This window comes from Podarcis pityusensis, assembly GCF_964106645.2.
Source record: "Podarcis pityusensis genome assembly, chromosome: 2".
Taxonomy (NCBI): domain Eukaryota; kingdom Metazoa; phylum Chordata; class Lepidosauria; order Squamata; family Lacertidae; genus Podarcis; species Podarcis pityusensis.
The window spans coordinates 125,697,231-125,716,461 of NC_138029.1; the positions used below are offsets into that span (position 1 = coordinate 125,697,231).

General features: G+C 45.0%; 1 protein-coding gene and 1 long non-coding RNA gene across 8 annotated transcripts in view; one reads left to right on the forward strand and one right to left on the reverse strand.

Annotated features, from left to right (window-relative positions):
* The window catches only part of LOC308469387 (uncharacterized protein), a 68,158-nt gene that overhangs the window by 23,997 nt on the left and 24,930 nt on the right, over positions 1 to 19,231 (reverse strand). Inside the window, exons 1-2 of one of the 7 annotated variants that reach the window (XM_080991758.1) lie at positions 15,410 to 15,437; positions 11,770 to 11,939 (exon numbers count right to left, since the gene is read on the reverse strand). In XM_080991758.1, the coding sequence (XP_080847884.1) occupies positions 11,770 to 11,869 (100 nt within the window). In that variant the 5' untranslated portion in view covers positions 11,870 to 11,939; positions 15,410 to 15,437. Of the gene's footprint in view, positions 1 to 3,636; positions 6,135 to 11,769; positions 11,940 to 12,278; positions 12,671 to 12,788; positions 12,864 to 14,459; positions 14,764 to 15,409; positions 15,438 to 19,231 lie in introns of those variants that run through there. The other 6 variants (XM_080991755.1, XM_080991757.1, XM_080991756.1 and 3 more) reach the window with 6 other exon arrangements.
* LOC308470182 overlaps positions 1 to 19,231 on the forward strand; it is a 31,978-nt gene that overhangs the window by 12,242 nt on the left and 505 nt on the right. The window contains exon 3 of the long non-coding RNA XR_013982229.1: positions 18,933 to 19,162. This is a non-coding gene — a long non-coding RNA (uncharacterized lncRNA). The remainder of the gene's footprint in view (positions 1 to 18,932; positions 19,163 to 19,231) is intronic.

Consider the following 19,231-nt stretch of genomic DNA (forward strand, 5'->3'; position numbering starts at 1 on the left):
AACATAAAATGGCCCCAAAATAGGCTCGGCACATTGGGTTGAAAAAGTAATAAAAAGAATTAAAACAGGTCCAGGTCTAGGACTCACTACCCAGTCAGAGTAGCCCTGAGTTTCAGAGCCTGCACTATAAAGATTGCCACCCCACGTGAAATTTGGGGATTTGCGTCCACAAGAAGCGATTTCAAACAGTCTTCCTTAGATGTAATGGTGGACGGGATCAAGAGGAGGAGCTTAGGTCTTATTGGCTCATAAATAGGGCAGTAGAAAAAGAAATGTATGAAGTCCTCTACTTCATTCATTGTGCATGGACATAAACGCTGAGTAATAGGGGTCTTAGAGTAAATCCCCTGCAGGAAGGCCGTGGGTATAGAATGGAAACGGGCCATAGTAAACGCTCTTCTCAAATTGGGCTCCGTCAGGTCTATCAAGTAGTTGGCAAGTGATCTTACCACTTTCACTTTAGGGAGCCACATGGAGAGGCGAGCTGTAGTGGACTGTGCCCGGTCCATGGCCTCGTCTCTTGTAAGAATCCAGGCCCGGATTTTATGTTGGTCCCAAGATGACAGCGTGTCAAGATCTGGGAGGGAGTAGCGTGCAGTAATAGTCTCCATGGCCTTGGACCATTTGTTGGTATGAGAACAAGTTAAAAAGGCTTGCCTAGCTAATAGGGAACCTGGGGCATTGATTAATTTACAATAAAAACTAATGATTCTAATGTGGGCTCTCGCAACAATGGAGAGGAGGCCCAGTTCTGTTCTTAACTGTGCAGCAACTGAGCCCTTGGGGAGGCCCAGTATCTTTCGTGCAAAAGAGTTTTGCAGAATCTCCAGCCGTTGTAGTGTTTTTAAATTCCACCCCCAGATTTCAACCCCATACAGTAACATCGGGAGGACTTTGCTGATAAATGCTTTTCTGATTGGTGGAACCAACTGGCCGCCTTTTGCATAGAAGAATTTCTCCAAAGCTTTGATGGTTCTACGGGCAGCCAGGATGGTCATATTTAGGTGAGCTGACCAGCTAAGCCCATGCTGAAAAGTGATACCCAAATACTTGAATGTTGAACAATATTCAATAGAGTGGCCCTCAAAATTCCAGAAAGGCTTCCGAGTTTTCATGCCAAAAGTAAGAATTTTGGTTTTGGCGAAATTGATTTTGAGGGAGTTGGTGTCACAATATGTCATGAGCCCTCTGAGCATGTTGTTTAAGCCCTGCTTGGTTAAAGACAGTATCACCATGTCGTCCGCATAGAGTAATATGGGGATCTTGAGCTGTTGTAAAGAGGGGGCAGATTGATTTAGGGCCTTCATGGTTGTAACGATGTCATTGATGTAGAAATTGAATAGAAAAGGGGCCAAGAGGCAGCCCTGTTTGACCCCTTTATTCAGAGGGAAAGAATCAGATAGAGCTCCCAGAGGGCCGAATTTTACTCTGGCCGATATGTCATTATGAATTTCCATAAGAAGGTGGAGGAGTCTCTTATCTATGTTAGTGTAACTAAGCTTCTGCCATAGCCTATCTCTGGGGATGGAGTCAAAGGCGGAGGTCAGGTCCACAAAAGCCGCGTGTAGTTTGCAGTTGAACCTGTTTAGGTATTTATCAATCAGGGTAAATAGAACAAGACATTGGCCAGATGTGCTGTGACCTTTACGGAAGCCAGCCTGTTCCGGGTGGAATAGCTTTGTTTCTTCTGCCCACTCGATTAATTTCTCTAGCAAGAATCTAGAGTAGACCTTGTATGATATGTCCAGCAGGCTGATAGGTCGATAGTTACGCGGATCTTGTGGGTCCCCCTTTTTATGTATTGGGATGACTATGCTCTGTTTCCAATTAGGTGGAATCTTAAGAGTAGCATTAATAGTGGTGAAGAGAGATGCTAAAATAGGGGCCCACCATGTCTGGTTCGACAAGAATACCTCAGGTGGTATCATATCCTCCCCCGGGGATTTATCCCCTGAAAGCGTGCTGATTAGTTGTATACATCTCTCTGGGGAGACTGGCTCCCAGGTGGGCAAGGCAGATGCTGGAAGAGTGGAGACAACATTTACTTCGGGATCTGGGGCGGAATACAGCTGAGCAAAGTGAGAGTGCCAACTGGCTGCTGTGATGTTATTAGCGATGAATGAGGGGGGTCTTAAACCTGCATTAATTAAATTCCAGAATTTCTTGTCGTCACGGGTTTTAATGGCCACTGACAGTGCCGTCCAGCGTTCTTTCGCAAAGAACAATTTCTTATGATGGAGCAGCTTCTTGTAGTATGAACGGAATTGGGCTAACTCCCTGATTTTGCTCTGGGTGCTGTCTGATTTCATATCAGACTGAAGAAATCTAAGCCTACTTCTGCACTGTTTGCATTCTTGGTCGAACCAAGTTTGATTCTTCCAGGTTAGAATCGCACGGGAAGGTTTCGTAAGTGAAGGAAGCAAGAAGGCTAGAATTTGCTGGAAAGTTGAGAAATGATTCACATTCATTGTTAACAGCTGAGCTTTCAGGGCTAGGATCTCAGGGGAATTTAGGAGGACTTTTATGTCTTGCTCCAGATAGAAATCCCACTTCTTACGTCCGGGAGCTAAGATCAGTGGATAGTTAGACACTTTTGTAACCCAAGTCTGCCTTCAGGGATGCATCTGTGAACTGAATGAGTAAACTACTTTTATATTGACTTTAACAAGATTGTGTCGTGTCTTTTTATGAGGGAGTAGAAGGGAACTTACCAGAAATCCTATATTCAAAGAGGCTTAACAAGCCTGCAACAAGCTAACCACCGTGCTAATTTAAAAAGTTTGAAACTTGGACCAAAGTGTTGCCACAGGAACTAGGGAGCTAAAGATGCTTTTCTGGCAGTGGAACAAAATGTCACAGATAAAATCCCGAGGGCGTAACCCGAAAATACTGGAAAACACTGGTTCCTTCCAGAAGGTTTTGTCCTTTTCTGCTGAGGCAACTGGATTTATTATGATTTGTGTTTTGTTATCTCAAGGTCACACAGAGCCAGAAAGATAAATCTGTGAGCTCAGTGGGCTGGTTTCTCTTTCTTACTTTCATTTTCTAACTTTCACATCTGCTAAGTCCCCTGAAGCTTTGTTCTGTAACGAAGCTGAAAAACCTTTAGTAGAAAGTTCTTCTTTTGCCAATGAACTTTGTCTCTGCCTGATTTATGGAGAACCAGATGCATCCACTCCAAACAAACTTCTGCAGCTCTGCTCTCCATTCAGACATGGAGCACCTTGACATTGAAGACCAAGACGGGTTCCAGAAAAAGAGACTGAGGTGAATGTGTGGGTCATAAGCTGGGAGTCATTGGAAAGGAGTCTCTGGGAGTGGCAGAAGGTTCTGTTGAGCAGGTAAGGGAAGAACAGGAGGAGAGAGAAAGAGCTCCATGGAAATACAAGGCTGCATTGGGATGAGCTGGTGTGGGAATTATTGGCAGAGAAAAAGGTACATCCAGCAAAAGGGGATGCAGTGCAACTCCTGAAACTGTTCATAACACAAGCTATGATCTCGTATGAGGAAAGGGATTTAATATGCATTCTTCCCCACCCCCAGTGGATTAGGAAAGAAGATTTAATAAAAGAAGAGGAAGCAGGATTGGATGAACATTAAAAAGGACAATAATTTTGGACTGTGACTTGACTGAGATTTGTTAGAACGGTTTTAATAAGGCTTTATAGAAACTGGACCTAGAAACTGGAGAAATACTAATTTGGATTATTAGACAATCATAATAAGAGTCATATTGCACTATCTGAGTGGTTAAGATTTGAAGGCTAGGCTGGGGGGGGCAGAATGTAGGGAAAGTGCCATCTTGCTAAAGGGGAGGGAAAAGGCTGGATACTAAATACAGCTAGGTTTATCCAGGAGTGCATATTCTCAGTAATTATTGCTACAGTGCAACGATCACTCAGGGTGGGAGACAGGGAGAAGAGGGGGCACCCAGGGGAGCGCCTGGGGAGCCTGCCTTTCTATGTGTTGACAAATGATATGATACAAATGTGATAAAGGGTATTTTTAGTTATTTTCCCATGCCCTTTCTCTTTTCTATACAAATGTGTTTTGTAAGGGTTGTTCAATAATGTTTGCGTTATTATTTTTCTTTTTTGGTTTTCCCTCTGTATGAATTCTGTGATGGGAAGTAAGGTGCATCCTCTTAGTGAAGCTTTTTCCACATTCCAAGCACTGATATGGTTTCTCGCCTGTATGGACTCTTTGATGGGAAGTGAGATGTGCACTTTGACTAAAGCGCTTTCCACATTCCAAGCACTGATATGGTTTCTCGCCCTTATGGACTCATTGATGGGAAGTGAGATCACCTCTCTGACGAAAGCTCTTTCCACATTGCAAGCACTGATAGGGCTTCTCCCCTGGGTGAATTCTTTGATGGAAAGTGAGATTGGAACTTTGACTGAAGCTCTTTCCGCATTCTAAGCATTGATAGGGTTTCTTCTCTGTATGAATTCTTTGATGGGAAGTGAAACTGGAACTGTGACGAAAGCTCTTTCCACACTCAAGGCATTGAAAGGGTTTCTCCCCTGTATGAATTCTTTGATGGAAAGTGAGAGTGGAACTGTGACGAAAGCTCTTTCCACATTCCAAGCACTGATAGGGTTTCCTTCCTGTATGAATTCTTTGGTGCAAAGTGAGATTGTGCCTGAGACTGAAGCTCTTCCCACAGTTTAAGCATTGATATGGTTTCTCCCCTGTATGAATTCTTTGGTGCAAAGTGAGATTGTGCCTGAGACTGAAGCTCTTCCCACATTTTAAGCATTGATATGGTTTCTCTCCTGTATGAATTCTTTGATGGGAAGTGAGATGGGCCCCCTGGCTGAAGCTCTTTCCACATTCAAAGCACTGATATGGTTTCTCCCCCGTATGAAGTTTTTGATGCAAACTAAGACACTGCATATACCCGAAGCTCTTTCCACATTCCAGGCATGGATATGGTTTCTCGCCTGTATGGACTCTTTGATGGGAAGTGAGATCACCTCTCTGACGAAAGCTCTTTCCACATTCCAAGCACTGATATGGTTTCTCGCCTGTATGGACTCTTTGATGGGTCATGAGATAGGAACTGTGACGAAAGCTCTTTCCACACTCAAGGCATTGAAAGGGTTTCTCCCCTGTATGAATTGTTTGATGGATACTGAGACCATCCTTCCGATTAAAGCTCTTTCCACATTCTAAGCACTGATAGGGTTTCTTCCCTGTATGAATTATTTGATGGGAAGTGAGATGTGCACTTTGACTAAAGCGCTTTCCACATTCCAAGCACTGATAGGGTTTCTCCCCTGTATGAATTCTTTGATGGCAAGTGAGAATCTCTCTGTGACTGAAGCTCTTCCCACATTTCAAGCACTGATAGGGTTTCTCCCGTGTATGAACTCTATGGTGCAGAGTTAGATTGGAACTTTGACTGAAGCTCTTTCCGCATTCTAAGCATTGATAGGGTTTCTTCCCTGTATGAATTCTTTGATGGGAAGCGAGACTGGAACTGTGACGAAAGCTCTTTCCACACTCAAGGCATTGAAAAGGTTTCTCCCCTGTATGAATTCTTTGATGGATACTGAGACCATCCTTCCGATTAAAGCTCTTTCCGCATTCTAAGCACTGATAGGGTTTCTTCCCTGTATGAATTCTTTGATGGGAAGTGAGACTGGAACTGTGACGAAAGCTCTTTCCACACTCAAGGCATTGAAAGGGTTTCTCCCCTGTATGAATTCTTTGATGGATACTGAGACCATCCTTCCGATTAAAGCTCTTTCCGCATTCTAAGCACTCATAGGGTTTCTCCCCTGTATGAATTATTTGATGGGAAGTGAGCTGTTCTTTCCGACTGAAGTTATTTCCACATTCCAAGCACTGATAGGGTTTCTCCCCTGTATGAATTCTTTGATGGCAAGTGAGATTCTGACGGTGACTGAAGCTCTTCCCACATTCTCTGCACTGATACAATTTCTCTCCGCTGTTAGTTCTTTCATGTGAAGAGATTCTATCCCTCCGAACAAAGCTCTTTCCTTGATGTGAGGTGGACTGGGGGCTCTGGCAGATGTTCTCTCCGCACTTTGTATATTTATCTGACTTCTCTGCTATGTGAATTCTGTTGTGGTCCCCCTTGGTCTTCCCTTCCAATTCATCACCATCTACAATTAAGAGAAAAGCTAATTAGAGCCTCATGAAGAACAAAGTTAATGAATGCTTGTGATAGAGGAGGAACTGAAGAGAGTTAGATGTGAGCCCTTACTATAGTTTTCACTGTTGGCTGGTATTAACTGACATATTGCTTGGTTTTTATCTGGGATAGATTTTGTTTGGCTCAATCCTGGAATCCACTCCATCTCCAATTTCCCTTAAAGCTCTGAGGCTGACATTTAAGAAGGCCTGGCCAGTTCAGACAACCTGGTCATTGCTTTAAAAGGCATGACTAGAAGGGAAAAAATTGCAGAGAAAACAGTGGATATCCCTCCATTCAGGGTTCATGGTGGGGATGTTAGAATCCCGAATGCTGTTGGTCTCCACCTAAATAGTGAAGGTTCATCACATAGAGGTATGTATGGACTTTCAAAGTTACTTGCTTAATTTCAGAACAGATATTATGATCCAACAGGAAGCGTTACCAAGAGGGTCCATGACCCCACGATTCTCCTCCTTGACTTCCTTATGCAGAGCTCTCTGGTCAAGATCCAGCAAATTGTCCGTGAAACAAACAGCAACATCTTCACCTGCACACTCCCCACCAGCTGTTGCCTCAATCTAAATTTGGTCTAAATTTTAATTTATACCTAAATCACTCTCTTCAGTTTGAACCCCACTCCCATTTTCAAGAGTAGACTAACTCTGTATTGTTTCATTGGTGACAAGAGGAAAAGTGACTAACTCACTCTTAATCTAAACACAACAGCCGCAAGAGCTCCTGACTAGGCATTCAGCTATGCAATGTTGAATGTTCTCTGTTCTCTCCTGTTTCCCTTTTTTTCTTTCAATTTAAACCAATTCAGGAACCCAGAACTCATACACTGACCACTAATGGTGAACCATATGCTAGAGATACTTGGTCTACATATTTGTATATTAGTCCTATGATCCTTGTTTTTAAAAGCAAATAAAAAGTTATTCCCCCCTTCATGGATCACTGCCTTGCCGTGGCGAAGGGGCTTGAATAACTCAGAGAAGCTATGAGCTATGCCGTGCAGGGCCACCCAAGATGGACAGGTCATAGTGGAGAGTTTTGACCAAACGTGATCCACCTGGAGCAGGAACCGGCAAGCCACTCGAGTATCCCTGCCAAGAAAACTCCATGGAGGGGACTTCCGGGGTGGCGCCACCGGCAATGGTGGTCTCCCTCTGAACTGGAGGGGAAGCTCCGCGGGAAATGGGTCTTCTCCGCTACGGCGAAGCGGGGACCCTTTCATAAATCACAGGTGGAAGAAGCCTGTGACCATGGGACTCGGCGGGCACCTTTAGCGCCCCCCAACTCGCGAAAGAACCCACGAACGGGCTCCGAAGTGAAGAGGGGGAAGTGGCGCAGTGCTGTGAGTCAACTGCTATTTCCGTGGAGCGAAGCCACATAGCTGTTGCCGGAGGAGCGCTGCCTTTTTCCTGGGACAATTTGGACTCTAAAATAAGCACCCGTGAGTAATTAGAATCTTGAACAATTGGACATTAAATAAGGATTAACGAGCAGAAAAGAATTGGATTTTAAAATATTTTTTCTATTTGGTACGGAGTGGGAAGGTCTAAACAGGAAGTCAGCCTTCCGTTCCTTTGTAAACAGAACAAAGCAAACACTATCTAAACTAGAGCTAAGAAAATCGTCTTTAAAGGATTGGATTCCATCATTTATAATTGTGCAACCCCCCTTTTTTGACAGAAGAAGGGGGAGGACTATCTTTGGATTGTTCAAAGTGAGTTTAAGCAAAGTAATTTTCCTCCGTCCTGATACTGGAGCAGGGGTGTCAGGACCGACGTTTGAAGTTCATTGACCAGAAACAAGTGGTTTTGACAGATAGTGAAAAGAAGAGAAACATAGTGATTCCATCGTCCCTCTTCGCATTTGAAAGGAACAAATTTTGACAAAGTATCTTAAAAGGGGAAATTTTGTTGCGAGAACAAATAGAAGTTTTCCCCCTAGAGGGAGACTGTGAAACTGTAACTAACTCCAGGGAGCCGGCAGCTGTTATAGATTACGATCGTGGGAACAGGCATCTGACCTTGCAGAACAATGTATTCAGAAACCTTGTTGTGTGCCCTTTACAAAACAAATGCCCTACTGGACCAATTACATGAAAAAGTGAAATGGATGAAGACTTCGGTCAGAAATTTGGGACAAGCATTGGGAAACTTTGAACAGGCAGTGGGAAAATATGTGGAGCCCACTCAGGAATCACATCAAGAGTGTGTTTTGACAGATCAGGCCCAACAGGAATATGAGTTTTCGGATTGGACAAATGATCCTGGGAAAAGCCAGATTTGGAAAGAAAATGTCTGGTTTGGTCTGGAAATGGGGGGCTGGATGGATCCCCCAATGCTGGGATGTCTGGACTTTTCAAATATGGTAATGAGCCGTGAGATGTTTGGGACTGTGTGGGATCTTAACCTTGGAGGGCTTCTGAAATATGCTATTAAATACCACATGGAATTTAAGGTTGAATATGGAAAAGGGGCTGATATGTCGAGAAGGGCTGAAAATACTGTTAAGCTGGAGTTATCACGAGCAGGAGACAAGGGAAAATATAGCTACGAACATGAAGAAGAGTCGCGGAAGGGGCAAGGAAGAGATTTGAGGGCGTCAGATATAAGGTTGCCAGGTTAATGAGCTAGATTGATGTGATAATGAGGACTGACAAAGCCTGGAAGATCAGACTTATTTGTATTTTTCTTTTTTGTTTTTTTTCCCTCTCTTTTTATTAGAAGTGTTTTATAATAATTGATGAGCATTAGAAAAATGCTGGAATGGAATTACTTGGTTTTAGTAAAAATGTTCAAAGAATTATGAAAGAATGTTATAAGCTGGTATGGACAAGATTTAAGTTTTAAGATTTAAGATTTATCTTATTATAGAAAGGTAAGATTAAGATTGTTTAGGGTAATGCAATGACAGAATTTTTTATAATATGGAAAGGATTTGCTGGGATAATTAATAACTAGGATACAAAGAAAGGGAGGAGGAGGAGGTCTAAGAAAGAAGGTGATGACAGTTGAGGATTTGGAAATAATGAATTTGTTTTTTCCCCTTTTTGTAATTGTTTTTAATTGTTTTAATTGTTTGTGTGGTATTGTTGAATTTTTTCTTTTTTCCTATCTATATGGTGGGAGGGTTTTGTCTTTCTTCTTTTTTTAACTTGCCAATTATTTTTGTATTTTTCTTTGCTTTTATTTCATTTTGTAATATTTTGAAAATCTCAATAAATATTATTTTTTTAAAAAAAGAAAACTCCATGGAGAAAGACAACAGGCATACAGTGGTGCCTCGCAAGACGAAATTAATCCGTTCAACGAGTCTCTTCGTCTAGCGGTTTTTTCGTCTTGCAAAGCAAGACCATTGACGGCTTAGCGGATTAGCGCTATTAGCGGCTTTTAGCGGCTTAGCGGATCAGCTGATAAGCGGCTTAGCGGCTTAGAAAAAGGGGGGAAAGGGAAAAAACCCGCAGGAACTCGCAAGACATTTTCGTTTTGCGAAGCAAGCCCATAGGGAAATTCGTTTTGCGAAGTGCCTCCAAAACGGAAAACCCTTTCGTCTAGCGGGTTTTCCGTCTTGCGAGGCGTTCGTCTTGTGGGGCACCACTGTATAAAAGTTATGACGCTGGAAGATGAGCCCCTCAGGTCGGAAGGCGTCCAACATGCTACTGAGGAAGAGCGGAGGACAAGTACAAGTATATTCAGAGCTGATGAAGCAGCTGGGCCAAAGCCGAAAGGACACTCAGTTGCGGATATGCCTGGAAGCGAAAGGAAAGTCCAATGCTGTAAAGAAAAATATTGCATAGGAACCTGGAATGTAAGAACCGTGAACCTTGGTAAGTTGGATGTGGTCAAAAATGAGATGGCAAGAATAAATATTGACATCCTGGGCATCAGTGAACAAAAATGGACAGGAATGGGCGAATTCAGTTCGGATGACCATCATATCTACTACTGTGGGCAAGAATCCCGTAAAAGAAATGGAGTGGCCCTCATAGTCAATAAAAGAGTGGCGAAAGCTGTACTGAGATGCAATCTCAAAAATGATAGAATGATCTCAATACAAATCTAAGGCAGACCTTTTAACATCACAGTAATCCAGGTTTATGCACCAACCACTGGTGCTGAAGAAACTGAAATTGACCAATTCTATGATGACTTACAACACCTTATAGAAATGACACCAAACAAGGATGTTCTTCTCATTATAGGGGATTGGAATGCTAAAGTAGGGACTCAAGAGATAAAAGGAACAACTGGCAAGTTTGTCCTTAGAGTTCCAAACAAAGCAGGGGAAAGGCTGATAGAGTTCTGCCAAGAGAACAAGCTGGTCATCACAAACACTCTTTTCCAACAACACAAGAGACGACTCTACACATCGACATCACCAGATGAGCAGCATCAAAATCAGATTGATTATATTCTCTGCAGCCAAAGATGGAGAAGCTCTATACAAGTCAGCAAAAACAAGACCTGGAGCTGACTGTGGCTCAGATCATCAGCTTCTTATAGCAAAATTCAAGCTTAAACTGAAGAAAGTAGGAAAAACCACTGGGCCGGTAAGATACAATCTAAATCAAATCCCTTATGAATACACAGTGGAAGCAAAGAACAGGTTTAAGGTTTTAGATTTGGTGGACAGAGTGCCTGAAGAACTATGGATGGAGGCTCGTAACATTATACAGGAGGCAGCAACTAAAACCATCCCAATGAAAAAGAAATGCAAGAAAGCAAAGTGGTTGCCCAACGAGGCCTTACAAATAGCGGGGGAGAGAAGGCAAGCAAAATGCGTGGGAGATAGTGAAAAATACAGGAAATTGAATGCAGATTTCCAAAAAATAGCAAGGAGAGACAAGAAGGCCTTCTTAAACGAGCAATGCAAAGAAATAGAGGAAAACAATAGAATGGGAAAAACCAGAGGTCTGTTCAAGAAAATTGGAGATATGAAAGGAACATTTCGTACAAAGATTACCATAATAAAAGACAAAAGTGGTAAGGACCTAACAGAAGCAGAAGACATGAAGAAGAGGTGGCAAGAATACACAGAGGAATTATACCAGAAAGATATGGATGCCTCGTACACACCAGGTAGTGTGGTTGCTGACCTGCCGATACAGCGTCAGGGCTCCGGGAATCACGGCAAGCCTCTTCACACCCGGCTGGTCCCCTCGACACCCCACTACCCTTGGGGCTTTTTGGGGGGGTGTCTAACCCTGGCACTCACCCCCACTGCTCAAAAGCCCCGGTAACAGTCGTCTTTTAGATGGACGACTCACTCCGCCTTGCCATTTCCCTTCGCAGACAAATCGGAAGCCCAGGATCAGGTTACTTTCAAGAGTCATGACTTCTAATGCTGCCTGAAGGATTGGTAAGTTGTCTGACACTGGTAGAGCATTCAATCACGGTACTGGTTTTAGACATTTTGAGCTGCCAATACATTGTGGTGGTCGGGGAGCTGTGATGTATTCCTAGCTCAAATTGCCTGCAGATGTCAAAGGTGCAGACAGGCAGGTGGAGGAGCCCGAAATGGTGCCCCCCGAGCAAGCCCCAATACCTCTCCGGTTCCATCCATGTCCCCATCTCCCCTCCCCTGGAACTCACCAGATCTCTCTGAGGTCCCTGGGAGGGAACGCTCAGAGGTTGTGAGGAGGGATGCAGGAGACAACCTGACCAGGTCCACCGTCCATCTTCCCCCTTCCATCCTTACGAGCTTTGCAGGATCTCTTTCATCCTTCCTGAGCAGTCAAGAAGCGAAAACAAGCTGCAGGGTCCTGGGAGAAAGGAAGAAACAAAGGGAGCCTCAGAGGCCCTGCAGGGATTCTCTTGCCCTAGATATTCTCCTGCCCCTGGAGAAGCATAAATGGGGCAGCCCCTTCTCAAGAGAAGCCCCATTTCTAAACATCTCCAGTGATTCCAATTTCTTCCGTATGCTCCTCACCCCACTTGCAGGCCTGGCATGGTCTGCACAGTAGTGACCTGAGAGTAGATCCCATTGAACTCAGTGGGGATAACTGACAGAACTTGGTAAAAAAAACCAGTCACCGTCCTGTCCGCAAGCCTGAAAACTGAAACCCCAGAGCATGGGCAGAAAAGAGCAGAGTAGATATTACATGTAGGTGCCCCCATGCTAGGTGCTTTCTATGGAGAGCCCTGTTCACAATCTTTGAGCTCTCTCATCACAAGCCAGACAGATGTTGTAGCCGTAACCACCTCTGTCAAGAGTTGCACGGGGACCAAATCTGTATGTGGAAGCAGAGGAGCCATTTTCGCAAGACTACAGTCCCAAAATGTGGCCCCCACCCTGGCACGGAAGCAATCAAAGTATAGATCTTCCACATGTCCTAAATCTGCAGTGTTCTTAAGAACAACAGGCATGTATATCCTCCAAAAACTCCAGAGGTGAGCTTTACGCTCCTCTTGTGGCAAGATTCCCAAAGGCTTAGGGTAGCTTGATAGAACTAGTCTATTTTGAGATAGCACCAATGTCTCCTGTTAGTAGTAGGAGCCACACAATGACTGATAATCCCTCTTTCGTCCCAGAAGGTGGGGAGTAGGTGTCGTTTATCCTTGCTTTATTCTTCTTGATAATACATAAATAAATGTCCCCTTCTGTATCTTACATTTTTCTAAGAGAGTATTATTCACAATCATGCTTGCCATGTATAGATTATTTCCCTTTAGAAAAGTCTCTCCAATCCCTGGCTCCTGCGGGAGGGAGTTCCAGTTTTACCTATGCACTGTGGAAGTTGTAAGTTTAATGTACCGTATTTTCCCCTCTATAACACGCAGATTTTTTCTCCTAAAAAGGAAGGGGAAATGTCTGTGCGTGTTATTGAGCGAATGTGTGGTCCCTGGAGCCAAATGGCAAAAAAAATCAGGCAAAAATCAAATCGCGCGTCTCGGAGAAGGGAAACCTGAAAAGAGGAAGCGGCTGCTTTCCTGCATTCTGCCTCAGGGTCTTACTGCCCACCCACCTCTGTTTCCTTGCTGTGTTTGCTCAAACGGAACAAAGAGCAGGGAAAGCCCCTCCCCTCCAGGCAAGCAGAGGGGAAAGCAGAGTGTCGGGAAAGCAGAGGGGAAAGCTGCTGAAAACATGCAGGAGGGAGGGAGAGAGAGAGAGCGCGCGAGCTGGCTGGCTTGGGTGGGTAGGTGAGGGAAAACTTTTGCCTTCCTTTCCTCCCTCCCGTTATACCCCTCTCCTGAATTCCTAGCCAGCTGCTTCTCTGCACACCCCTCTCGTGCTCCTTGTCCATTCTGTGTTTTTCCCTCCCTCCCCACTTAAAATGTGGTTAAAAAGCATGGATCCACATGGATCCTCAGGATCTTTGCATTGGGTCACCCCAAATTCACCATCAGATCACATAGCATGTCCATGGCTACAGCCTGCCCCCCAAAAATCACGCACCCACTGTTGCCTGGGGCTGCAATGGTGCAAAAACGTGGTTACAAAGCATGGATCCACAGGGATTCTCAGGATTTTTGCATTGGGTCACCCCAAATTCACCACCAGATCACATGTCTGTGGCCACAGCATGAAGCACAAAAATGATACATCCACTGTTTCATTCAGAATGTTTTTTCCCTTGTTTTCCTCCTCTAAAAACGATGTGCGTGTTATGGTCAGGTGCGTGTTATAGAGCGAAAAATACGGTAAATAAAACATTCTGCAACAGCAGCAGCTGCAGAGAAACTCCGGGATGGGGAACATCCTTGAAAGCTCACTCTGGGATCAGAGAGAGAAACGTTGGCAGACCTGCCACCCAGAGCCCCCTCCTTCTCCTCCCTGCATCGCCTCACCCCGTTCAGGACAAGATCTTGGGGTCCTTAAGGCGGCTTTCCACCCTCTCCTCTGAAGGAAGGCAGTTCCGTTCCCTTGAACCCTGGCAAGCCTAGTGCAGCCAGCTCAGCCCTCTGGCTCTCCCCTTTTCTCCACGGAGGAGCCCCAGGCGTTGCCCTTGCCCAGAGAGGCTTCCCCTGAGGCTCTGGGCTGGAGACCTGAGCTGATCTGGAGGAGGATCTGGCAGGGGGGAAGGCCGGCCTGGCAGGGGCTCCTCCACTGGAAGGGGCATTCTGGGCATGCCCTCCCCCCCCCAGACCCCTCCCTCCTTCCCCAAAGAGGATGCCAAGGAAGAGCAGAGCTGCAGTCCCCTTGGAAACTCGCCCCCTCCCAGGCTTGGCAGAGAGGAGTGGGGGGCAGGACCCTCTGCTCCCAGACTTGGGGGTCTCCCCCTGCAGTCCCGGGACCACCTTCTCCCATGGGCACCCCAAGGGGGAAGAGAGAGGAGACTCACCCGATTCTTCCCAGGAGGGAAACCGAGGCAGCGCGGGGAGGAGACAAGAGACAAAAGACGGGACTGGGCACGGAGGGAAGGGATTCTGCTCTGGAGAGCCCGCCCCGCCTCTCTACTTCCTGTCCTCTCTAGGACTCCGGCTCTGTTCCATTTAACCCTTCGCAAGCCGAGCACAGCCCCCTGGCTGGCTGGCTGTCCTCCTTCCCTCCCAGAATCCGGGTGGTCCAGGGCATGTGCAGAGTTCTCTGTGATTCTCGGCTCAGAGTCCCTCAAGACAGGAGCTTAGTGCCCTGCCCCCAGGTGGGTGGGGGTAAATAAAATAATAATAATGCTTCAGCTGGGTTCTGGGTTCAAGCCCCACTTTAGGCATCGCAAAGGGTTGGACTGGAGGACCCTCGACTCCCCTGTGAATCTATTAAATGCAAATCAATCAATCAGTACACTCCCCAGTTGGAGAACTCGCTCCAGACTTAGAAAGTGACCTTCAGTGGGGACAAAGGTCGGGTTCTGCATTCAGGCAGGAAGACTCAGAGGCACAAAGGTCAGATGGGGCGCCCCCACCTGGCTGCTCTCCCTCCCGCCCCCTCCCCAAATTCTGGAGGAGGCAGCTTGTTTCCTGCTGTTTCAACTTCAGAATCTTAGAATTCAGAGAATCGTAGAATTTTGGAGCTGGAAGGGACCCCTGAGGGTCATCTAGTCCAGGCGGGGGAAGGTGAGGCGGCATGGCCAGGATCCGGGAGGGCGCGGGGAGGAGGGGAATTTGGCCCGGGATAGTCCCTCCGCTTTCCTGGAAGCGTAGTCCTGAAGAAGGCCCAGTGCTGCCCCTGGGGAGAGAGTGCCGCTGCCCCCCCCCGTGGGCCTCTTCGCTTGGGGGGAGCCTGGTCCCCTTTGGGCTCTGCTTTGTCCCCAGCGATGCCCAAGGGGATCCTCCATGGACAGAGCCAGTCTACCTTGGAACGGGGGAGAAGGAGAAGGGGAGGATGCTCTTCCGCTCCTGCTTGCGGAGTTCCCTGGAGGGGGGGGGGCGCCTGGTCGGCTGCTGCCAGGAGGCTGGGCTAGGTGGGCCCTGGTCCTGATCCAGCAGGGCTCTTCTTATGGAGCCTCCAGGCCCACAGGCACTCTACCCAGACGGCTCTGTTCTGTGGGGCCTTGGGCTGCTGTGAGGACAGGAGGCTGGGCTAGGTGGGAGGGGTCCCCTTGGTCCGGACCCAGATTCTGCTGCTGCTGCTGATGATGATGATGATGATTTGGGGCTCTCCTGAGGCCCTTCCGCTCCTAGAATCACGCCCAGGGGCCATCTAGTCCACCCCCTTTTTCTCCTCCTCCTCGCAGGAGCACCATTTGCCTCCGGTGGCCAAGCTGGGCTGCTGGTTCCTGGAGGAGGCTGGGGGCAGAGGCTCAGTCATGCCCAGTGCCCTCAAGCAGCGCCCTGCCATTTTGTTCCTGCCCCCACCCGGGAGACACCTGGAAGAAAAAGTCCTGGAGTCCGAGTTGCCCCCGGAGGTCGAGGCCGGCCTGGTCTTCCAGGTCCTGGGTCTGGAGACCCCCAATGTAAGACCCCCACCCTAACATAAAGACCAGGCCCTTTGCGAAGCCCAGCCTGCCCCCTTCCCATCCCTGCTTCTCATTCACCTTGAAGCACCTCTAAATTCAGCCTCACTGTGATATACCCATTTCACAGGCGCCACAACTGAGGCTGGGAAACTGCACCCATTTCACTGTGAGGCTGATGCGGCATTTCCCAACCTGGGCATGAGTTAATTATAATGCCCACACACACACCCACACACACACACCCACACACACCCTTGATTTTTCTCCTTTCCAGCACTCCTGCGTTAAGAAGCAAAACAAAATTAAATGATTCTCCGGATCTTCAGTGTCAGCAAACACTCCTTCCCTGATCTCTGTTTTTAAACTACCAGTGTCAGAATTGCTTTTTTTGGAGGTTTTCCAAACGGAGGCTGGAAGGCCAAATGTCAGGGATTATTTATTGCAGGGGGTGGGACTAGATGTCCGTTGGGGTCCAACCTCACAGTTGTTTACTATTATTATTAGTTTCTTTTTAAAAGATCAGTGTTGAACAAACGCCATCACCCCAGTATGACTCCCCTTTATCACAAACACAGCCCAACAAGACAATGACAAAAACCCACCTACAGCATACAAATCAATGTGGCTAACCTGATCCAAAACACCCACCCACCCCACTCACCCATGAAAACAAAGACCACCACAGCCAACCACAAATGAACAACCACACCCTAGGCCAACCCCAACCTCTCTCATCACCAAAGGGACACAGGTGAACCCGCACAAGCAATGCTGACACAAAACCCCACATATATTAAGTAAAATAGAAACATCGTCACCCGATGATCCGCCCTGGCAGCCCTGGCTTCCTCCTTGGAGGTCCCTTTAGAAGGAGAAGGGGTCCCAGGTCTCCATGGGGAAAATCGCCCTTTGGGGCCAATGCTTTTGCCTTTCAGGCTCCAGCCTCCTTCTTTATGGTGGGATTACATGCAGACGTTCCCAGGTTTACTAAGGATCCCTTGAAAAAGATGGGCTCTGCTTCGGCATGATGTGCCCTCCCCCCGCCCCAACCATCTGTAAACTGAACTGTAAACACTAAGAAAAAATGTATTGCTGATTCATTTTTTGAATGTTTTAAATAGTTTCTACCAATAATTATATTCAATCTCATTATAAATCACTTTCAATTTTTTAAAAAAAATCCTGTCATGTATATGTAGTAGAAATTCAAAAAGAGGCGCCCAGACTGGAGGTTATCCACACAGAACCCCCCCCCCCCCAAAAAAGGAGGAAGTCTCCAGGTGGAAATATAGGCCTTTATTGAAATACAAATGTTCCTGCAAAGAACCACATACATATGGAACACATACATTTACATTTACACAGTACATATACACAATACGTTATTTTCCTCACATAAAGCATACCTACATTACTCTATATTATGCCTACCTATACTATACATACCAACACATCTACCCCACATGAACACCCACAAACTGACTTGACTTCCAGCCGTTCTTGTTACACTACTTTATTTTTCCAATTGCCTTAAACACATTTCATTATTTCTTTAATCTCTTCTTCTATCTTAACTTTACTCTCCTTTCACTCTAATCATGTTCTGGATTCACTCAATATCTGTCAAAAGTTCGACTTTTTCCACATAGCTTTTGATGTATTCCTTAAAGATAGCCCACTCCTTATTCACTTTTTCAACTTGTTGTAAATATTTTCCCAGAACCCCACAATCTCTTTGCATTCCCACCCCATGTGTAGAAAAGTTCCCGCCCCGTTGTTGTATCTCCAACAAACATCACTACAGTTTTTATGCATTTTTGCCAGTCTAACCAGGGTCAGGTACCATCTGTATTGCATTTTCGTTACATTCTCTCTTAAATTGTAGTATGCCGTAAATTTAATATGAGATTTGATAAAAAGATAAATTTTGGATTAACATTATGTCTAAAATAAGTACTTAAGTTTTTGATAAAAATATTTAAAGTCGGAGACATAATATTTGAAAATTACAAAATAAGAGTTGAAACACGTTGATAAATTGCTGTTTATAATTTTATAATTGGGAACGCAGGAACGGGAGATACGAGGAAGTCCAAAAAGCGAAGAAAATATGGCTGTTAAAGTATTTGATTTTGTTGTTTGTTTTTTATTATGTGTCAATCTTTTTACTTTTTTCTGTTTTTCTTTGATTATTGTATTTTGGTGATGGTTTTATATGTGTTTGGTGAAAATAATGTTTAAAATCTTTAATAAATATCTTAATATCCCTGTCTCACAGTAGTTGGCTCATCATATTTTCCCCTAAATCCTGGGCCTACTTTACCATCGCTGTCTTCACTTGCTCCTCCTTTACCTCCCATTCTAGGAGCAAATCATATAGTTTGGAAATATGTTTACTTTTAGATTGGAGTAAGTACTCATCCAATCTTGAAATTTCTTTCTCAAATCCTTTTTCTTCCTCTTTTGTTATCTCTGATTAATTTGAAAGAACTGCAGCCAATTGTTCAAATATTTCTTAACTTCCTTATATCCTTTCAATTTAAGTTTATTATTTTCCTCTTCCAGTAATCCTTATATGTTGCCCAGTTGTTATTCATATTCTTTCTCTTTACAGTCATGATTTCTAAGGTGAGGCCCACCAAGGTGTTTTGGGTTCTAGAATCCCTGTATATTTCATCCATATTTTATACAATGATTTAATTATAAAACCCATGTGGACTCTCTCCTTTCCATCTATTAGGTATGCATGCCATCCAAATTGAGTTCCTACTTCCTCCAGATCTAATGCATCAGTGTCCTTTAACTTAATCCACTCCCTTAAGCAGGTCATACCTGCTGCAGCATGATATAATTCCAGGTCAGGTAGGTCAAATCTGCCTCTCTTTCTCCGATCAATAAGTAATTTATATTTTATTGTAGATGTTTTTTGGATGGAATGGCAAATTGCACATCATTCCTATTCACCAATCAAAGGATCACAGCAATCTTTTTTTTTACTTCAATTTTTTTATTGGTTTTCACAAAATTATAAACAAACACATAAAACAAACAAACATAAATCATAACCGTATTAAAAATTTCACTTATTAACATTGTTAAGTGCCTTCCTCACTTCCCCTTGGTTGAATTTCAATGCATATCCTTTTAAGGTCAAAATAAAAAAATTCCTTCCAGTAGCACCTTAAAGACCAACTAAGTTAGTTCTTGGTATGAGCTTT